This window comes from Dermacentor albipictus, chromosome 10 (genome assembly GCF_038994185.2).
Source record: "Dermacentor albipictus isolate Rhodes 1998 colony chromosome 10, USDA_Dalb.pri_finalv2, whole genome shotgun sequence".
NCBI classification, from domain to species: domain Eukaryota; kingdom Metazoa; phylum Arthropoda; class Arachnida; order Ixodida; family Ixodidae; genus Dermacentor; species Dermacentor albipictus.
In genome coordinates this window covers 53,274,218-53,294,234 of record NC_091830.1, presented here as the reverse complement: position 1 = coordinate 53,294,234, position 20,017 = coordinate 53,274,218, and the positions used below count along the sequence as shown (strand labels likewise).

Here is a 20,017-nt window from a genome sequence, read left to right as displayed (position 1 = left end):
GGTAAGAGTGGCGCAAGAAGACGTTACAGGGGTGTTTGGGAGCCGGCAAAGCTGTGGGACGATGCGACGTCTTTTGGCTACCTCGAAGCCGCGGCATCCTTTGACGATGGCGACGACGGTAGAAACGTCGTTATAGACGAGCAAATTGAAGGCGTCGTCCACGGTGCCTTTTAGGATATCGTCATATATAAACAAGTCAATCACAAAGAGAATCAGGAACACCTTAGACTTCTGTCAACCAAAGTACCAAGCAGGATTTCGTAAAGGCTACTCAACAATAGACCATATTGACGCTATCAATCAGGTGATAGAAATGTGCGGAATATAACCAACCCTTATATATAGCTTTCATTGATTACGAGAAGGCGTTTGATTCAGTCGAAACTTCAGCAGTCATAGAGGCATTACGGAATCGGGGTGTAGACGAGCCGTATGTAAAAATACTGAATGATGGCCATAGCGGCTCCACAGCCACCGTAGTCCTCCATAAAAAAAGCACCAAAATCCCAATAAAGAAAGGTGTCAGGCAGGGAGATACAATCTTTCCAATGCGGTTCACAGCGTGTTTACAGTAGGTATTCCGAGACATATATTGGAAAGAATTGGGGATAAGAGTTAATGGAGAATACCTTAGTAACTTGCGATTCCCTGATGATATTGCCTTGCTTATTAACTCAGGGGACCGAATGCAATGCATGCTCACTGATCTGGAGAGGCAAAGCAGAAGGGTGGGTCTAAAAATCAATCTGCAGAAAAATAAAGTAATGTTTAACATTCTCAGAACAGAACAACAGTTTACGATAGGTAGTGAGGCACTGGAAGTGGTAAGGGAATACATCTACTTAGGGCAGGTAGTGACCGCGGATCCGGATCATGAGACTTAAATAATCAGAAGAATAAGAATAGGCTAGGGTACGTTTGGCAGGCATTCTCCGATCATGAACAGCAGGTTGCCATTATCCCTCAAGAGAAAAGTGCACAACAGCTTTGTCTTACCAGTACTCACCTGCGGGGCAGAAGCTGGAGGCTTACGAAAAGGGTTCTACTTAAAATGAAGACGACGCAACGAGCTATGGAAAGAAGGATGATGGGTGTAACGTTAAGAGAAAAGAAAAGAGCAGATTCGTTGAGGGAATAAACGCGAGTTAATGACATCTTAGTTGAAATGAAAAAAAAGAAATGGGCATGGGCAGAACATGTAATGAGGAGGGAAGATAAGCGATGGCCATTAAGGGTTACGGACTAGATTCGAAGAGAAGGGAAGCCTAGCAGGGGGTGGCAGAAAGTTAGGTGGGCAGATGACATTAAGAAGTTTGCAGGGACAACATTGCCACAATTAGCACATGACCAGGGTAGTTAGAGAAGTGTGAGACAGGCCTTTGCCCTGCATTGGGCGTGGCCAGGCTGCTGATATATCAACACTGCGGCTGAAAGCAAGGTTAGGCAAAACCACAAAAAAGGCTGCGGATAATCGAAAATAAATTATGATTGAAAATGGAACACTTGAAGTGTAATGTAAATTTATTTGTACACAATGGGCTTGCCCTGAAGAGATCACTATACTATGGTGCACTCGATGGGCACATCGTGCTCTTTGAAGTGTTATATCAGCAGATGTTGCTCTTTCCAAACTTTCCGCCAGATGGTTCAGAAACGTTCGCAAGACGTTAAATGAAGCTTTGCACTTGTTACGGAGAATTGCGTCAAAGAACCACGGATCTCGTACCGACATGGCTCTACAACTAGTGCACAAGCTTAGTCATCTGACAGCACATTAAACGGCGAGCGCAGTCCCATCACTCGGCAACAAGGCAATGGTCGAAACTCAATTTAGTAGAGGAGGATAGGAGCGTCAGTGGCGCTGCCAAATCTCACCCTACTTTCAGCAGTTCAAGAGCACGTATACTCTAGTACTGTCTCGGAGCCTATTTAGGGTGACTGTTCATTAAAAGTTATCGCATTTTCCCTTCCAACCAAGTTAAACGATTATACGCCATGGCGTTACCTGACTATCAGCCCTAAAGCCTCGTCAAAACTCAGATCACCCAAATGAATCTCTCTCGCGGAGACTGCGTAATGAAAAGGCGCACTTGCTGGCTCAGAAGAATGCGGCATTTGCCTTCGTCAGGCTTAACAAATTCAGGAAACTAAGGTACTCGACCATAAAGGACAGAAAATGCACATGTGTTAGTAATTACCCTGTAGGCCAAGAATAACGCAGTCAAAGCCAACAAGACGCCGAGTAGCGTCAGTGTTGTCGGCATCCGCAATTACCCGCTCAATGCCTAAAGAAAGTTCTCAAGAAGCCAGGCATTTGCGAAAAGAATTAAATGCTTTGAACTGTTTCCCAATATTCGCCAATGCATACTGAATGCAGGCTTATGAAGCATTTCGTCACGAGTGACACAGCGTTGAGACACACAGAAATGCACCCAATACATTTCCTCCGAACTACTGGCCTACCTTCTTAGTCCAAAAATAACTTAACCGGGAATACGCGCCTCAATCTACCCGTTTGTTTGCTTCTCCCCTTTTATCTTTCTCGTCGCGAGGAATTTTCTGTTGGGAACTTACGAGCTGGGGTCCCATACACCTCAACTTAGCAGGGCCTGGTGTCCAGTGCCTGATGGTCACGTGAGCTGTCTAATGTGCGGCGCTGCCGCACTCGCAGCGGACCTTCAACTCCTATGGTGGCTTTGCCTGGGAGCGTGGAATATTCGAGGAATGATTTTAAGAGCTACTAAGTTTAATAAATTAGACAGGCAGTTATCGTCGTTGTCTCAAGGGCACTAATCTCGTTAAGCCACTTGTGCAATTTTTGTATGAGATGAGCATCCAAGTTCTTTTAATACGCTTTTAAGTTGTAAGAAAGCCTGCCGGAAACAAAAGTGTTGCACTGATACCACTATAAGAACGCCGTATATGAGTCGCTTAGAACATATGGCACTGGCACAGTCCGATAATGAGGAAACCTAAGATATAGGTAGGTAAAGCCGGAGAGCACTATTTCGCATTCTTTGTTGAACGTTTTTTTCCAGCATGGACCCACATATATGTATAGAATAAGAAAAAAAGGAATCTCCCTATAGCAATCAGCAGTTGATTCAAGGACAAAGCCGTATAACTCCGACGTAGTCCGAGGAGTGTCTACAGGGTGGCCAAAAGAGAGCGATATTTTAATCCCCATTCAGAGATACTGATTGCTGAATCAATGACCATCATTTTGTTTTGATTTGGAGGGGGATAGTTATGTGTCGTATGTCTTTTATTGCAGTATGTACAAGAGGGCAAGTACTTCACTTATATAGGCGCGGGAATAGATGCCCTGAAATCTCTTTACGCCATCGTTGAATTTGTCACGAAACACAATGAAACCTATGGAAAGTATGACCTGCTGTACTTCACAACTGGGTAAGGAGATACCTCCCATCGTTTGACCACTTAAGATGTGCATGTTTAGAAACGGTAACTCAATATTAGAAACAGAAATGGGTAGCGAGTAAAATTTTCTCTGTGGCTTCTTCCCTGTGAAAAAATGGTTTCTCGCTGCCTTTGTGTAATGGTAGTAATGTGGGAAACAAACTCGAACGAGGGACTATAGTTCAGTGACCTCTCCATATCAGCAAGAAATACCTATCCGGTAAATGCAACATACTCCTTGTCGTAAGAGAAATGTGGTGCAAATAAATCTATGCTTTTCACACGCTATTCTACTAAACCACAATTGTGAATGCGTCCTTCTTTAATATGGTCTCAAGGCGACCTATACACGGCATTTGAAGTGCTGGATTCCTTCGTGCTACATTATTATGTCAAAAAAAAGTTATGCTGCACTGCTAAATTAAAAAAGTACTTCGCGTCGTAAGTGTCGACGAGTATTAGCTGCACTAAATGAAAGAACACTACTTTGCTGGTGCCCAGATTTGCTTGTTGGTGCAATACAATCTGAGCATATCAGTGTCAGCTTTATAGTTGTGTTCCGGACACTTGCCTACATTTATCACCCATATGTTGAGATACTGCAACAATGTCTTTCAGGAGAGATATGATTGCCGTACAAGGATCGAGGCAGGAAAGCGTGCTTCAAGGTGAGCCGTATGTTTTTACATCTCTTGTTTTACTAAGGTTATCCTAATTTACCGAATTATTAAAAAGGGGTTTTACAAAAAAGAACAAACTTTACACACGATAGGATAATTTTTTAGAAGAATGGTTTCTGTAATTATTCACAACTGCCGCACAATTACCATGAAAATACGCTTATACGAAACCATATTTGTATCTGTGTTTATTGAAAGAATTCCGATAATTTCTTGTGTGTCATTATATGTTTTCACTGATGCAGTTTTTGCTTCCCCTGAAGGGGGACGTTTCAAGCCACCACTATAGTGCATGTGCTTGTTACTTCGTAGTTGTTTTGTTTGTCATTCGCTTTCCTTTAGAACGCAGAATCTATGACTCTACTTAGGCTCAATTTGTTCACCTCTTGTATTTATACGCCCCTATTTCTTTACTGTAATACCCCAGGACCAAGTTAGGTATCCAAAGAAATATCTCGCTGTCGGTAACAATTGTAAGGGTTCAAGATAGGGCCCGATTACAGTTGATATTGACACGCTTGCAGTGAAAATATATTGCTGAACGCGCTGCGGCTGAGTGAGCAGGTCGCCTTAGTGTCACACGTGTACTACCCACTGCGTCTTGTTATGTCTTGCAGCAATTCTTGATTGTGTGATGTAATGCATTGCCAATATGCCCTACAATGAAGTCTAACACTCATTGCCTAACTTTATGTGTTACCAAAATGTACAGCGGGATATCGCCTTGTGTTGCAAGAGTGTAATACCTGCCGAACCTTTGTCTACACGTCAGCGTAACTGGCCAGGTCTTCAAACCGGCGATGTTTGCCTGAGGCAGCCAAGCAAGCGAACGAGAAAGGCGCCTTGAGGTGAAGAAAATCGCGCGCCGGGGTTGGTACGAAGGAGCGCGCCAAGCGCGCAGTTAAGCATCGCCACTTAGAGGAAGGTGTAGGTAACGTTGAGCGAAGTGGAGATGTAGGAACAAGGCCAGCGTCGGCGCAGGAGAAAGGCAGACGGCTGCGCGCTGGGTTGACCTACTTTGGCAATTGCTACTGGCTTTCTTTGCGATGCATACGTAGTGGGTTCGTCTCATGGCAACGCCGTCCTCACGCACCACACGCTGTTTGTATGAGTGAGAGTGTGCGACGGTGAGCCGAAAACGCAAGACGAGGAAGAGCGCCGTATTCCGTATGGCGCATTGCACAATGGCACCGGGCGAGGGCGGCGTTGTACTTCGGCAGCCGGCGGTCGCGCGCGCTTTAGCTTGCAAACGATTTGCCTTGGGGGACAAGTCTAGGTGGGCCGACGGCTCGTGGCTTTGCGTGCGCTTGGTTCTCACCGCTGACTTTGCGTTGAAGCGATAGGCCGCACGAAGGCCACTGCGCTCGCTGCTGCTGCCGCAAATCCTCACGACAGCATTTTGACAGCGAGTGTCCGCGGTCATCGAGTGTGGACACTTGCTGTTTGCATTTACGCACTGACCTCGTGCTAGGCAGTTTAAATAGTAAGCAAATGTTTACAGCGGGGCGTTCTACTACGGCGGCTGTTGCGTGCGGCACGACCACGCGAGCCCTCTTTTCAATAGGATCAGTGATGCGGACAGTGTAGGTGCCAAGGCGCACCGAGGGCTCATAAAGTCGTGTGCGTATATACCACCCATGCACTTGCGCGCCACCCTCGTTCACGACGTGAAACGTCACTGTAAATTTTTTCGTCATACTATCCGTGACTCTGCCTGCGTTATGACAACATTGGCTGACCTTCCCCGCAACGGCAGCGGCTTTCGGCATGGTCCCCAGCACGCGTCGATGCATTCACCACACTCCGCATCTTCATACGTCAGCTCGAATTCTTCGACATTTTGACCCGCCCTGGTCGACTGATATTCACACGGATGCAACCAACATTGACCTTGGCACTGTGTTTGCCCAGCGTAAACCTGGTTTTGACAAGTACGCTATTGCTTACTCTAGACAAAAAAGAGAGTCTAGCCATCATATGTGAAATGGACCAGTTGCGCCCTTACCATTTCGGACACCAGTTAAGCGTTGTTACAGATCACCATGCGTTATGTTGACTTGCCTCCTTGAAAGATCCATCTTGGCGGCTTAACCATTGGGCACCGCGGCTCCAACCGCATGACATTCGCGTCAGTTACTGGTCTGGACGCAAGCATTTTGATGCACATGCGTTATCCCACTTGCCTTTAACATTTGGCATTGTGCATATCTTTGTTTGCACCTATTATGTGTCCTGATTCTCCGTCCCCGACACGCTTCCGAAGCAACGGAATGACCGCTGGGTTACTTCCCTCATGAGCTTGTTGCGTCAAGCCACGTTGGGTCCCACTTCTCCCGAAATGCTCGTTCAAGCACCTCACTTCTTTCATCGAGACGGTCATCGATAGCACCGCAACTATCACCCGGAAGGATGCAAACGCGCCTCTTGGTGATTCTACGCCACCTGCGCGTATACAAGGCACATGGAGCAATTTTCGCGCCAGGTGCATTCTGATTTTGCGCACTCCGTTTTCGCAGCCAGTAGCTCAAGGTGTGCGCAGGAGTAGCTCTCACCGCTTTTCCGTGTTTGAAAATATTCGACACGGAAGGGCTCAGCGTATCAGTGAAAAGTACGATTTCTGTAATCTACTCCGCGCAACCGGAAGTGTTAGTGCTTATTCGTGTCTTTTTTATGCTTAAGAAGTATAAGGCTTGCAAATCATGATTAAAATTTGAAAGATAGCGCACATCACCTCCCTTTGGAGGTTGTAAAGAATGCCGAGGCGAGTTTGTGTGTTGGCCGTGTGTTACGCCTATACTTTTTCTCCCATGTATAGAGGAAAGAGTTTAAATATTGTGATTTGTTTTCTTTAAGGCTACGCGTTCGTGGCGGCTGCTTGCACCGACAAGCGTCAACAGCTAGGCGAAGACAAAGCGAATAGCTATATTGGCATTCGCATCATGGCACATGAAATTGGGCATACGTAAGTATTATTGTAACGTAAAAAATATTTTTGCGTCCGTCTAGCTCAGCGATTATAATGTTGCCTGCTTAGTGCGACGTAATGAATATTAGCTCAGCTAGCTTTTTTAAGCGTTGTGCTGCTTAAAGTAGAACAAAAATAATATTTACAGTTTCATATTCTACAATCCTGCTGTATTCGCGCCATGCAAGAACAAAAAGTTTAGCGGGCTTATTTTCCTTGAAAATATACAATGTTCGAATGGCAAACTACGAATGACAAAATCCATATACCTCACAATTGAGTGAATGGGGCTCAATATTCACATGTACATGTTCTTTTCATTTACCGAAGGATCCACTTATTCTGACATTTACCCTGCTGGCAGAAAGCTAGGCGGATTTCTTTCCGAAATTTCATTTGTTCTGTACATCTTTTACAGAACGTCCCGGACATAAATCATAACAGCCCTCTTTTCAGTCTACGGTACCCGCGACATCAGAAAAAACCGGAACCAGACACTTCCTACTCTTTCACTGCTACTCAGTCCTGCCTCCGACACCAGCGCTTGCGTATCTAAGCGTGACGTCAGTCGTTTCAGAGTCGTTGGGACGGGATAAGTGGCGAGTGCGACAAAAAGCAGTGAGCCAGTGGTCTCTCCTCCAACTTCTCCTTCTTTAGGGCTGCCCTTCTTCTATGAAAGGTGTCCGGCCAGCATCTCCCAACCATGCAAAATAGTAGCCAAAGAAAGCCATACACCCTAAATACTAGAGATTAGCTGAATTACCGTGGTGGCTCCTTATACTAATGATTTCGCGTTCCATATTGATGCTGATATGGCTGTAAATATGCTCAAAGATCCTCTCACTATTCACTATTGAAGTACTTAGTACTTTGATAGTGAGAAGTACTTCGCCACAGGAGCAATATACTGGTCAGGATACCGCAATATTTTGATTAAATTAGCTCTGCTTTTATCACTTCGTCAATCGCTGGAGATGCTCTGCGCTTACGTTATCAGCGCATTGGCTGTCCGTGAAAAGCTGATCCCAAAAAAAGGAATAAAAGGGAACGGAAAAATCATCAATGTATACAGGCTCAGATGTGATTTCACATTCGGACGCGAATTCTTAAGCAAAGGTCCTTTACGAACTTTCTCGAACTTTGATTACCATGGCAGCGGTTTCCGGTCGCAAAGCCCATGGAAAGAATGGCACGCATAACAAATCGGCGTATCTCGCTCTGCCTCTCCATATATATATATATATATATATATATATATATATATATATATACAGACATCCCCACTGTCGTTCCTCTTCGACGAGATCGGCGTACGACATTCGTACGTTTCCCGCGTAGCAAATTGAATCAATCCAGCAGATGACACAAAGGTTAGCCGAGCCTATCACGGAGATTGCATAATCAAGTCTGTATAACCCGTGCTTACAAGGATCACGTGGATAGCGTGGTGCGTGTCTAGGCGTTCTGTCATCTTGCCGGACCCTTATTTACTCGCTGCACCGGTGAAAAACACGGTGGTAAAGATTAACAGTGTTTTAGCCCACAAAGAATCCAACATGTGCGCACCAGCTGTACAACGTTCTTTATTTTAGGGTGCCTTAATGTTCCAATTGGCAGACTTATAAGTTCAAAAGTATTACCTTTGCTGGCAAATTTGCAGCAGGTACACTTCGAAAGCGTTTTGACTGCCTCCAATCTAATAATATCTTAGCCCAATATACACACTCAGTTACAGCGCCGCACAGTAATTAGAGGTCGACAAAAATTTTGTCGCCAGCTAGCTTCGCTCGCCAACGAGTAGCCCCGCTCTTTCACTTACGGAGCTGGATTAAAAACTCAATTTTTATTGCCGGAATGTTCTGCAATGGGAATTCACTTGTAAGTTCACCTTCATCCCGTAGTCTTCTAATACTGGGTACGTTGTGCTTTTAGCCAACTTTCACCTACAATCACGTGCCAATTGACCTACATTTTGACCCGACGTGCCTGAAAGCTGAATTTCTACGATTTCTATAGTTGCAAATATTCTTTGCGCACCCTGTTCTGCTATATGTCCAATGGGTATTTACGTCATGTTCTCCACCAGTGGTTCTGACCTGAAAGCCAACTGTCCACACATTAGGAAGGTAGTAGAGCGCTACGGTACCAAGCAGACAGATTTCCGTTCCTGCAAAGGATCGGGTTTCGAAAGCCATGTACACACTTTTAATATGAGTACATGATGGCTAAGAAATACCCTGTTTCTAATTTTTGCTCTTTCTCGTCACTACTAAGGAGGTAAATGGTGTACTGGCTTGGACAGAAGTTAAGGCAAGGATAATTCGGGAAGCTAATGTATGCTTCATCCTTCAACTGCCGCACATCTGACGACAACTGCGACATCTAACGACTTGTAACGCCATCTGCAATGTCTCCTGCCCTCCCCTTTCCTTATTTTCACTTTTGTTTGGTGACGCGCTGTATATGAGTGATAAAAGAATTTGTTTATTTCTTTATCAGTGGACCTTGGGTACTTTTTAGGCTTGTGCTTCGAAGTTAGGTAAACGTCTGTGCTGTCTCTCATTGTTATGATCTGTTGTTAGGTGTTTTTTCGATAACTTTGTTTCATCAATACTGTGCATAAAACTCTAAACCGCAAAACATTGTACTGTTCGCGCAAAGTTGACGTCTCCGCCTGCAACAAATTTCACGCAATTGTTGTTCAACCAGCCGTGGTGAGTCAGTGGCTTTTTAGCTGTTTAGCAGTGTGTCACGGTTTGAATCCCGGCTGGACTTTGATGAAGGGGGATTGTAAAAACGCTCTTATACCATGCACTGGATGCACTTCAAACAAACGCGGATGGTAAAAATCATTTAGGGCCTCTACACTCGGACGTCTCTCATAACCCAATTTGCAGTTTGGGGCAATAAAACAAAAACAAAAATATGCAAAAAATATACAAAAGATAGAGCACTTCTTAATAATAATGAACGCTGTAGGGGTGAGTGCGCGGTGCATCAACTTTTTCTTAGTCCTAGGTTCAGATACATAATTTTGTGCTTGACTGAGTCATATTCCCGATATATTGCCGAAAGAAGTGAGGCTGACGCTAATAAATATGTATAGTTAGATAACTACAATTTACAAATGCATGTGAGACAAGTATTCGGCACTGAAAACCTCAAGTACGCCATTGTTTGCAAGCATTTCTCGAATACTTTAGGCGAATACGTACTTGCTGAGTTCGTTTCACATTACTTCCCGTATTTGAAATGAAAGCCCTTAGGCACAAGCAATGTTACATGAACATTCTTTTTCAAGCATGTAATATCGGAACATTGTATTCTGCATCACTTTCAGATTGGGCTGCTCACACGATGGCACACATGTCGACGGCGTAATTCGGTCATTCAAATCGGACTCCAGGAATTGCCCCTGGGAAGATGGCTACATTATGAGCTATATTGAAGAGGACAGTAGAAGCTATCACTTCTCTTCTTGCTGTGACTATATGATGTCTTTAGTTTCGTGGTACGTGACCTGAAAAAAAATTCTCGTTTCTTTTATGAAGCATTCACTGGGAAGTTCACATAAGTTGTGGGCCTAGCTTGCACTACCAAAAGCAACAAGCTTGCCCGTTCTTGATAACCATCAGAAGACTGAGAAATTTCAGTGCACTGTAACTTTCTAAGAAGCAATCTTCTAAGTTAAAGGCTGCATGTCTTTGTGTATAGGGTAAATGCTTGAAATGAGTGCGATCTGGGCATTTTGTTTGTCAGGTTGTTTTTCTTCTAGCTACAGGGCTGTTTCAGGACAGTGAATGATTCTATTCCGGATGCTTTCTATAAAGCTTAAAATTGACCCGGCGCAAGTGTAACCCAAAATTGTAATGTGAGAAGTTGGAAATTATCTTTTCTAGATGCACAATTAGAATAGAAAATACGGTGTGACACACTCCTGACACAGAACAGTGGCCTACAATATTCGTTTAATTGCGCCCTATATTAGCTCATTCGGATTCTTAAACCACTCGCACGATTTACCTGTGTCTCACAAAATAGGGACACATATCAGACCGCTATTTACGAGGGCACTGGTTCTGGGCACCTCATGGCACAATTTAGACGCGCTAGTTGCCAAGTTCTGCTACGTATGTCAAAGTTTCACTTTGCATCATTTATCCGGAAACGGTTCTTTTATGTTCAGGTCAGTTGAAGCTTCCTGTTTGCGGAACAACGAGACAATCACCAATATAACAAAAATAAAACAGACAATTTATTTGCCCGGACAAATGCTAGATAAAGACACGCAATGCAGGATGACATATCCCACATTGAAACGGACATATTACATGAAGGTACGTCTGCCACGAAAATTGCCACATTCAAGAGAGCTATTTTTTCTGTGCACACTTGCCCACTTTCTCACTCTGTGCTTCTTGTTCTGCAGGACCTGGGTGTCCAGCACTGCGTAGCACAGTGCTTTGTCCACGGCATAGAATTCCAAGCCTCTGACTCTCACTGGCCGATGCTTCTCATCGATGGCAGCGTGTGCGATGAGAGGAACAATATGGTATGTTCGTGAAAAGTGGATTGCAGCTTAAGAGGAAGCTTTAACTCGGCCCCAACTGCAACGCGACCTATTCAGATGCACGCAAAACGCAGAGATAGCCCCTGGGCCGATTTTAGCGAAAGTTCTCGCATTTTAGAGAAAATTTAAAATTATAGGGACTGCTTGAAGTTAAATTTTTATTTGAACCTAATTGGTTTGACAATAATATAAAAAAATGTAAATGAACAAAAATGGGAAGCCCGAAATTCAGAAGTTTGTCCCTCCACATGAAAAACAGATATCGCCATTATACAAAATGCCTCTGATGGAACATCTAAAGCGGACAAATTTGATACATAACTGTACCACTGACGTGAATTCATTGGATTGTTTACAAGAGTTTCGAAAAAGTCCTGTTCACATATTAGTGGTATATATGAGAGCCATGTACAACAGAAAAATTTTTACGTGCTTTGGATGTAGTGTGAGATGCAATTTACACAATTGGGATATAATTTTTCACTGCTGAGTTAGAGCTGTAAACTTGATAGTTCCGTTTCCTGAAAATTTGCGGTTTGCAGCAATTTTTATTAGGAAATGCATTGCCTAAATGAAAGAGTTGATACCGGCCGTCACTAGATTTAAAATATCTCTTTAAATGCACCAAACCTAATCAGATTTGATGAAAGTCATTAAGCACGTTTGAGCGTTAAGCAAACTAGTCAAGGAGACACTTCGAAAAAGAAAAACGGGAAGCTCGACTCGAGAAAGCATCCGCCGAAAATTGCTATTGGGATAGCAATTTATGTGCATTCAAGGAGCATTTCTGCCGTCGCTGTTGGCGTCACGGTCACCATCACCATGAGGTTCCGTATAAAGTCCAAGGACAATGTAATCGTTGCCGCGGTGAACGTGTACACTGAACGTGTACGACGAGAAGCTGGCGAACGCGGCTCAATCTCGCTTCCGCAAGAGGGGAAGGCGGGGCGGAAGCGCGCCCGTTCTGTCGTGCGTGACGCACGGGGTTGAGGAGAGGGAGAGAGGGGGTGGGCCAACACCACCTAGATAGCACAAGGCCTGTTTACTCCGATCCATGACGTCACGCTACCTGGCCCGAAATTTCTATTGACAAGGCTGGCGTGATGAAAGCGGTGACGTCAAAATCACTGTTGCCTACTCGGGAGCATCCCCATTAGATTCTATGGCAGTCGGGCCAGGTAGCATGACGTCATGGATCGGAGTGAAAAGGCCTTGTGCTATCTAGGTGGTGTTGGGTGGGCAGGGTTGTTGTTCTCCGGCGGCTGTTGCTTACAGATCGGCATGCGAACGCTCTGTATCTTGAAAGCGATCTGCGACGTGGCCGAAGTGCGCGCACGCGCGGGCCTCATCTTCAAAGCGATCTGCGATGTTTGCAGCGTGCGCGTAGTGCCGGTAGCTTCATATGGGCTGTGCTTTCGACGCTTCGTCCGCGTTGAAGCGAGAGATGTGCGAAGGTCAATTCGCCCGGTGCTGCTGCCGCAATCCCTCACTCTGCTGCTGCTGCCGCGATTTAGAAAGCGAATGTTTACAAGTTCGTATAACCGATAAAAATACTATCCTTACTTCATATACCTCCCTACTAAATTCATATCGCAATCGGTGCTTCGCCTTTCCGGCGAAGCTGTGACTTTTTTTCCTAGTTCGAATGAAGTAAAAAATTAAACTAAAAAAAAGAACCTTACAATCGCAAGGAACTGGTTTTTCAGACGTAAATAAAAACAAAAACGCACACCGAGTTTTCCAGAAGTCCATGTTCGCAGAACCTATCGCACGATGAATGCCATTAATATTGGGACTAGCACAGAACCAATGTTGCTGCACATCGTACGTTGCGGCCACTGCATCAACGGTCTCTGCATAAGGCATTTCCAGCCGTTATGCTGTCTCGCATGCCTTTGGAAATGTTGCGCCATGTAGTGACGCCGCCGGGACGTCGCCGGGACGTCGCCGCGTGACACATTTCATTTATTCCGCCAAGTGCTAGACATATTTTAAGGGGCACTTTGATATTTAAGAGCCACGCATTCCCAGTGGTACTTAAAGAGCGACCCAACGTGGTTTCATTGGGTTCATAGAAAAACTACACAAACCAAGTGGCACATTCTCAGTTGGCAAGTTGGCGTCAAAGACGTTTATAGGAGAGTGGTACATACCTTGTGTCACATACTCGTCGGCTCAAGTTGTTGAAATTGTTGGTTTGGAAGGCGCTTCCCACAGCACTGCCGCCCAATGTTCTACCCATAACACCATGGACGGCCCAGTGACAGAAACCGGTGGAGAAACGGCTAGAGACATAGAAACACAAGTGCAGAAAAGCGCGTGAAGTATCTTAAGAATGCCAATTGCATTGAAAACCAGAAACGCTGAACCCCATTTAAAGCCACTTTCACCATGAACTGTCCTGTTGGTGGGTAGGTGTTGTAGTTTGTGGGATTAGAGTTGTAAGGATATTAAATTCCAAGCATTTCTTGGCGTGCATTAGCCACTTTGATCTTATCTATCTGTATATATGTCTAGCCACCTAGGCCTTCGTGCGCTCATGGTCGTTTGAATAACTTTATTTGTACCAAATAGTATGACAATAATGTATGAGGAGAATAAAGGATAGATCATGACATGAATGTCATGACATGCTTGTCATGTATGTCATGAACCAGGCGCCTACGTCTTGGTGCTTTTATGGTCGCTTCGTTAACTTGGTAGGCTCGCCACTTCGGTTCCCACAGGGCGTGCTATCTGCCGGCTGTTATTTCACCCACTTACTGTTAGCAAGCTATCGGTGTCTCTAACCACCCTCCTAAGCACGTGATCGCAGTATCAAATGCTGGCCACGGCGGCCGCATTTCGATGGGGGTGAGATGCTAAAACACCCGTGTACTTATATTTAGGTGCGCGTTAAAGAACACCAAGTGGTCCAAAAATTTTCCCGGCCCCATCACTACAGCATGCCTCTCAATCGGATCGTCGTTTTGGCACGTAAAGCCCCACAATTATTTTTTTGCCTCTAACCGTTTCTCCGCCATTTTGGATCAACGCGTAATCTATTGTGCAATTGGTAGTGCATCGCGCTGCTGTGCAGATGGACCAGGGCTCAGTAACAACCAGCGGGCCCAGTTGAGTAAATTGGGCTTATGGGGCACGCGGTATGCGCCGCTGTTCAAAAAACTTCTTTGATGACAGCTTCGGGTGGTGTGTGTACCATTAGGTATGCGTCGCTTTTAGGGGACATTAAATTCAATAAATCGATTCCAGCTGCTGGAGGGAATCGAACTCGCGTCTTAATTTGTGACTATGGGCGTATTTACACAGGCGCCATGCGAACCCTTTGGTGTGGAGCCTGTAGGTGGCACAGCGTGCCCAGAAGAAAGCTCGAGAGAGAAGTCTGGCTGCATACACGGCTCATAAATGAGGTGTTTTGGCCGTGGCAATGTGATGTGGGGCTATATTCCTTCAATGCTAGCGTTATTAACCTCTAGATCTATCGTCACAGAAGTAAGTAGTTCACAATACTCCCTACTAGTATGCACACCACGTGCCAAGCGAAGCTGAGCGATCCACAAGATGCAATGTCGCCCTGTAAAGGGGATATTTGCAATAGAAAGAGGGCATTGCGGCCAGCAATAAGTCAGCAAAGATGCGTTCTTATCAAAGCGACCACCACTAAGTGATACAAAAGGACAATGCACCACTTTTGACATGTCTGCTGCGACCTTTGCATATGATCATCGGTGGTCGTAATTTGACCAACTTATTACGCAAAAGGGGCAATTCTTGTATACGACGTATTTCCTCACTTACACCAAAAGTACATGATGAAGCTCGTTGCCTCTATTACCTGTTTAGCTATGGTCACTGCGTGTAATTACTTTTAAGCTACTAAATACCTTTGCTTGCAGGTGTGCATAAACGGGAAATGTGTTCCGAACTTCCTTCCAAAATATAAACCCAATAAAAAGAAAGACAAGACAACAAAGCGAAAGAAACTCCCGAAAAAAGAAAAGAAGAAAAAAGAAAAGAGCTACGAAGAAACATCCGACAAAACGCAATAAAACTGAAGAGACACCTAGTCATAGCTCTAGACCGGTGGCGACTGCCGTACGTATTCCTAAATAAAGAAAACATAAAATATTCTGCTAAACTACTAAGGTATTTATAGTAGTAGCTATAGTAGTAGTTTACTAAGTTAAACTACTACTATAGGTATTTGAGTAAACTTTTGGCAAGGCATTTCGTGCCAGAATTGGGGCAAAACGAAGTCGCTCCTTCTAACTATCATTTTTGGATCTGTGGATCGCGCCACAGAACCCTGCTGAGCTTCATGGAACAAAGCAAATTATACATCTATACTAAAAACGTGCATCCTTGTGTACCTTGTGTACGTGTATTTGCCTTGCACGTGTACCCCACGTGCAAGGCAAATTTTTGAAGTAAGAACAAAATATATAAATATTGTAATTGCAGTGTCGAAAACACAAGGCATCACAGGAGAGGCGTAAGCCTCTCTCTCTCTCTCTACACACACGCACACGCACACACACACACACATATATATATATATATATATATATATATATATATATATATATATATATATATATATATATATATATATATATATATATATATATATATATATAATCCCCGGCATTTTATAACTTATGTTGACATCAATGCTGCGGTTTCTCGAGGCACTAAAGTAGAAGCTAGAGCAAGTTGGTACAAATATGGATAAAAAAAAGTGGCTGATTGCGCTTCTTGGTAATGCGATCTTTGAGCGCAGCCGCTGCATTATATCAACGACAGGCAACTGCATGCAGAACTCGCAGTGCCAAACGGAGGCAGTTCCGTGTTTCGGATTGGGCAGCACACACCGCGATCCGCCAATATCAAGCCGGAGCTCCGTGTGGGTGACCGCCGCTGAGAGGGGAGGGCAGATTAGCAAATAATATTTAATGTTTCGTCTAAGGTGGGATGAGGAAATGCGTGGAGAACAGGAGTATTGAGTAGAGGTCACACACTCATTCACTCAGAAGCAGGCCTTAATGGGGCACCACAAGGTTGGGGTAGGAAGTAGAAATAAGGGGTCCAAACGCTATAACTGTCTTTTGAGTCACCGCAATGACACTGTGCCAGGTAAGGGGAGGTATAGGGCGTGTTGGACTGTTTGCATCGACACTTCTCGTCTGCACCATCGTCACTAAAACTATATCTCTACGAAACATTAGTAGAATTCTAGAAACACTAGAATTCGCATGCGCTATTTGGGACGCGGCTAACATTACAGTCATAAACAGCATAGAAGCCATTCAAAATGGGGCAGTGCCTTTCATCTCACCATACTAATCCCGATAGGCTAACGTTGCTTCAATGAAAACATTTAACTCGCCAGAACTTTCTTTCAGTCGTAGATGCTTCCGCCTTTCGCTTTTTCATAAAATCTTCCACCACAACCCTTTGTTGAAAGAAGAGCTTAACACCCAACCGTCATACATATCATCTCGCTCTGACCACAGTTTCAAAGTTGGTGTGCCGTGTTGACGTACTAAACTTTGTAGCAATGAATTCATCCTTAGAATGGAAGCGCCATCCCTCCGCCGTCGCAGCCATCCTGGATACCGACACCTTCAAAACCACTATTCATGAAACGCCACGTTGAAAATGACTATATCTTGCACAAATTTTTTGTTATGTTCACCCACTCCTTTCTGTAATGCGTTCGGGTGTTGAAAGTATGTTAAATAAATTAATAAAAGAGTGGAGGAGGACAAAGGTCAGTGAGGCGCAAGCACTGCCAGAGTCGGCAAATGCCACTGAGGAACACGCACTGCGAACAGGGAAGCGAGAGACACACCTGAGAGCCGTGCAGCCACGCGACGCGGAGACGGAGGGGCGGAGAGCTGTGGATCATGCGCGAGGCGGCAAAGAGCGCCCGCCACCTGCACCGCAGTTGTGCCGCGACAGCGGGAGACGGCACGGCGAGAGCGCAGTAGAGGGTAGTGGCGAGAGTCACCACAGCGGCGCTGCGCGGAGGAAGGTGTGAGGATAGGCGAGAACACGTGATCCGGCTTTGGAGAACAAGGGGAGAACAAGATTCGTGCCGCGCGAGATAAATGGCAGCAGGAGCGCGCGCAGCAAGAGCACCGCGTGGTCGATGACCTTGGTTACGGCGAGGCCGACGCCGAGGCACAACGGCGACGGTAACGCGGGAACGGGCACCAAAGAGCTGCGCTGTGAAATTGAATGACGCTTAAGCTTCGCTTTTAATAGTGGAACGCCACAGCATTCAAAGATCCCTGACTGCTGCCCACGCTTCCCGGCAATTGAGATTATGCAACCGTATTGTTTACCGAAAGCACTGGCGGCAAACACTATGCACGGATGGAGCTTTCTGGTAAAAACACCGCCTCGTGCGTTGACCGCGATGAGGTGGAGGCGAGGGCTATCTGGATGTGTTGCAAGGAACCGGGCATACCGCGCCGTGGTCTCGGAGATTTGTGGATGCCGTGGCCGGTCTCTGAACGATATAAGCGCTGGAAAAACGGTTTCTTTGAGTTTCCACGTAATATAATTATTAAATTAAACTATGGGGCATTACGTGCCAAAACCACTTTCTGATTATGAGGCCCACCGTAGTGGAGGACTCCGGAAATTTCAACCACCTGGAGTTATTTAACGTGCACCTAAATCTAAGCACACGGGTGTTTTCGCATTTCGACCCCATCGAAATGCGGCAGCCATGGCCAGGATTTGGTCCCGCGACCTCGTGCTCAGCATCCCAACGCCATAAGCACTGAGCAACCACGGCGGGTTCATATAATTATGTTTTCTCGTATATTAAGATTACAATTCGACGCTAGCTATCTGTAGGTTGTGTGGGAGTTGTACTTTACACGTTTTCTGACGTATTTTCATGCGTCTGGTTGACTTCCCTACCTTTCTTCCTACCTTTTCATCCTCCACCTGCTTCTGGCGTATTTTGGTTTGAACAAATTCGATTAGTTCAGTAACTTCTTCGCCATACACGGAGGGTCTGCGTGGTTGGGTTTCCTTGGTTGGGTTTGAGTGGTATGGAATGTATTTTGTCAGAATTACAGTCGACGCCGGACGCCTGATGCCGCCGCTGATATTTTTTTTCTCGACACATGGCTCTTCACTCTATCGTGTTAAAGAAAGGGCAACATCACGGGAGACCACATGAAGAACACGCAGTGCTGTCGTGCTTTGTTGTGCATCTTTCTTCGCCTGGTCTTCCGCTGTTTCAGTGTGCAGTTGACACACGCTCGCGCCTTCGGCACTTCCACCTTCGAGAGGATCCGGACGTGCGTGAGTGGCGGACGCATCTTCATCTTCTTTAGACTCCGCCACCGTTTTCACTTTCCGCCACCGCTCGCTAGCTTTCATCACCAAGACTACCGAGAGGTCTATACCTTAGCACTCGGACTGGTTCGTGGCAATTTTCGCCAAGTTTGCATCTCTCCTTCTTGGGTCCCTCATTGCACCATTGGAGGTGACTTGCCGCGGCTGCGGCAAGGCTTCGGAGGCCGCGTTCGTCTCGGACGGCTGCCCGTTGCAGCCCCGGTGGCCTCACGTCCCTTCAGCGTTCACCGCTGCCACTTTCAACGCCGTGTGATTTAGTTTAACGCCTGCCTTCAACGAGTCTCACCTTATTCTGAAGGTTGGGTGCTTGTGAACCGGCGGAAGAACACGCTGTTCAACAAGCCTACAGCTATCACCAGATTCACCTGCCGGTTTCATGGCAACAAGGTCTTCTAGCGACCACAAGGAGGCTTCGGGCTGGCCACCCAACGACCTGCCCAACGCCACTACCCTCACCGACATCGAATAGAGCGAAATGCAAGCAGAAATACAGGAACACGAAAATCTGGCTGTGTGCACAGGGACATTTGTACCCAAAAACTGCCCCTGCTCACTACTCCCATCATTGAAACCGCCCTTCACCAGGTCTCCAACTATCTGGCACGCCCCGACTGTTCCTGACGCGGAACCGTACACGGAATCGAATCGCGAACGACCTCAGGAGAACCATCAGCCAGCCTGGACGCCCTGGGCGGCACGATATTGTCGGCATGGATGATGGGAAAGATGGAAACGCCTCTGATAACTTTGAATGGCAGTATAATAGCATACACCGTGCTCTATTGCAAGGCAATATACCGGCGTATGCGCAATATGCGCAATGCGCAATTGCGCAACAATGCGCAATATGCCAACAATGCGCAACAATGCGCAGCCTGGACGGCACGATACTGCCGGCACGGATGATGGGAAAGACGGAAACGGCTCTGATAACTTTGAATGGTAGTATAATAGCATACGCCGTGCTCTATTGCAGGGCAATATACCGGCGTATGCGCAATATGC

The 20,017-nt window shown here is 45.7% G+C and overlaps 1 protein-coding gene across 6 annotated transcripts in view; it reads left to right on the top strand.

Annotated features, from left to right (window-relative positions):
• The window catches only part of LOC135907683 (A disintegrin and metalloproteinase with thrombospondin motifs like), an 82,309-nt gene that overhangs the window by 53,755 nt on the left and 8,537 nt on the right, over positions 1 to 20,017 (top strand). For 2 of the 6 annotated variants that reach the window (XM_070526996.1, XM_070526993.1), the window contains 7 exons: positions 3,275 to 3,411; positions 4,039 to 4,088; positions 6,954 to 7,062; positions 10,406 to 10,576; positions 11,252 to 11,402; positions 11,495 to 11,617; positions 15,532 to 15,752. In XM_070526996.1, the coding sequence (XP_070383097.1) occupies positions 3,275 to 3,411; positions 4,039 to 4,088; positions 6,954 to 7,062; positions 10,406 to 10,576; positions 11,252 to 11,402; positions 11,495 to 11,617; positions 15,532 to 15,684 (894 nt within the window). In that variant the 3' untranslated portion in view covers positions 15,685 to 15,752. Of the gene's footprint in view, positions 1 to 3,274; positions 3,412 to 4,038; positions 4,089 to 6,953; positions 7,063 to 10,405; positions 10,577 to 11,251; positions 11,403 to 11,494; positions 11,618 to 15,531; positions 15,757 to 20,017 lie in introns of those variants that run through there. The other 4 variants (XM_070526998.1, XM_070526997.1, XM_070526994.1 and 1 more) reach the window with 4 other exon arrangements.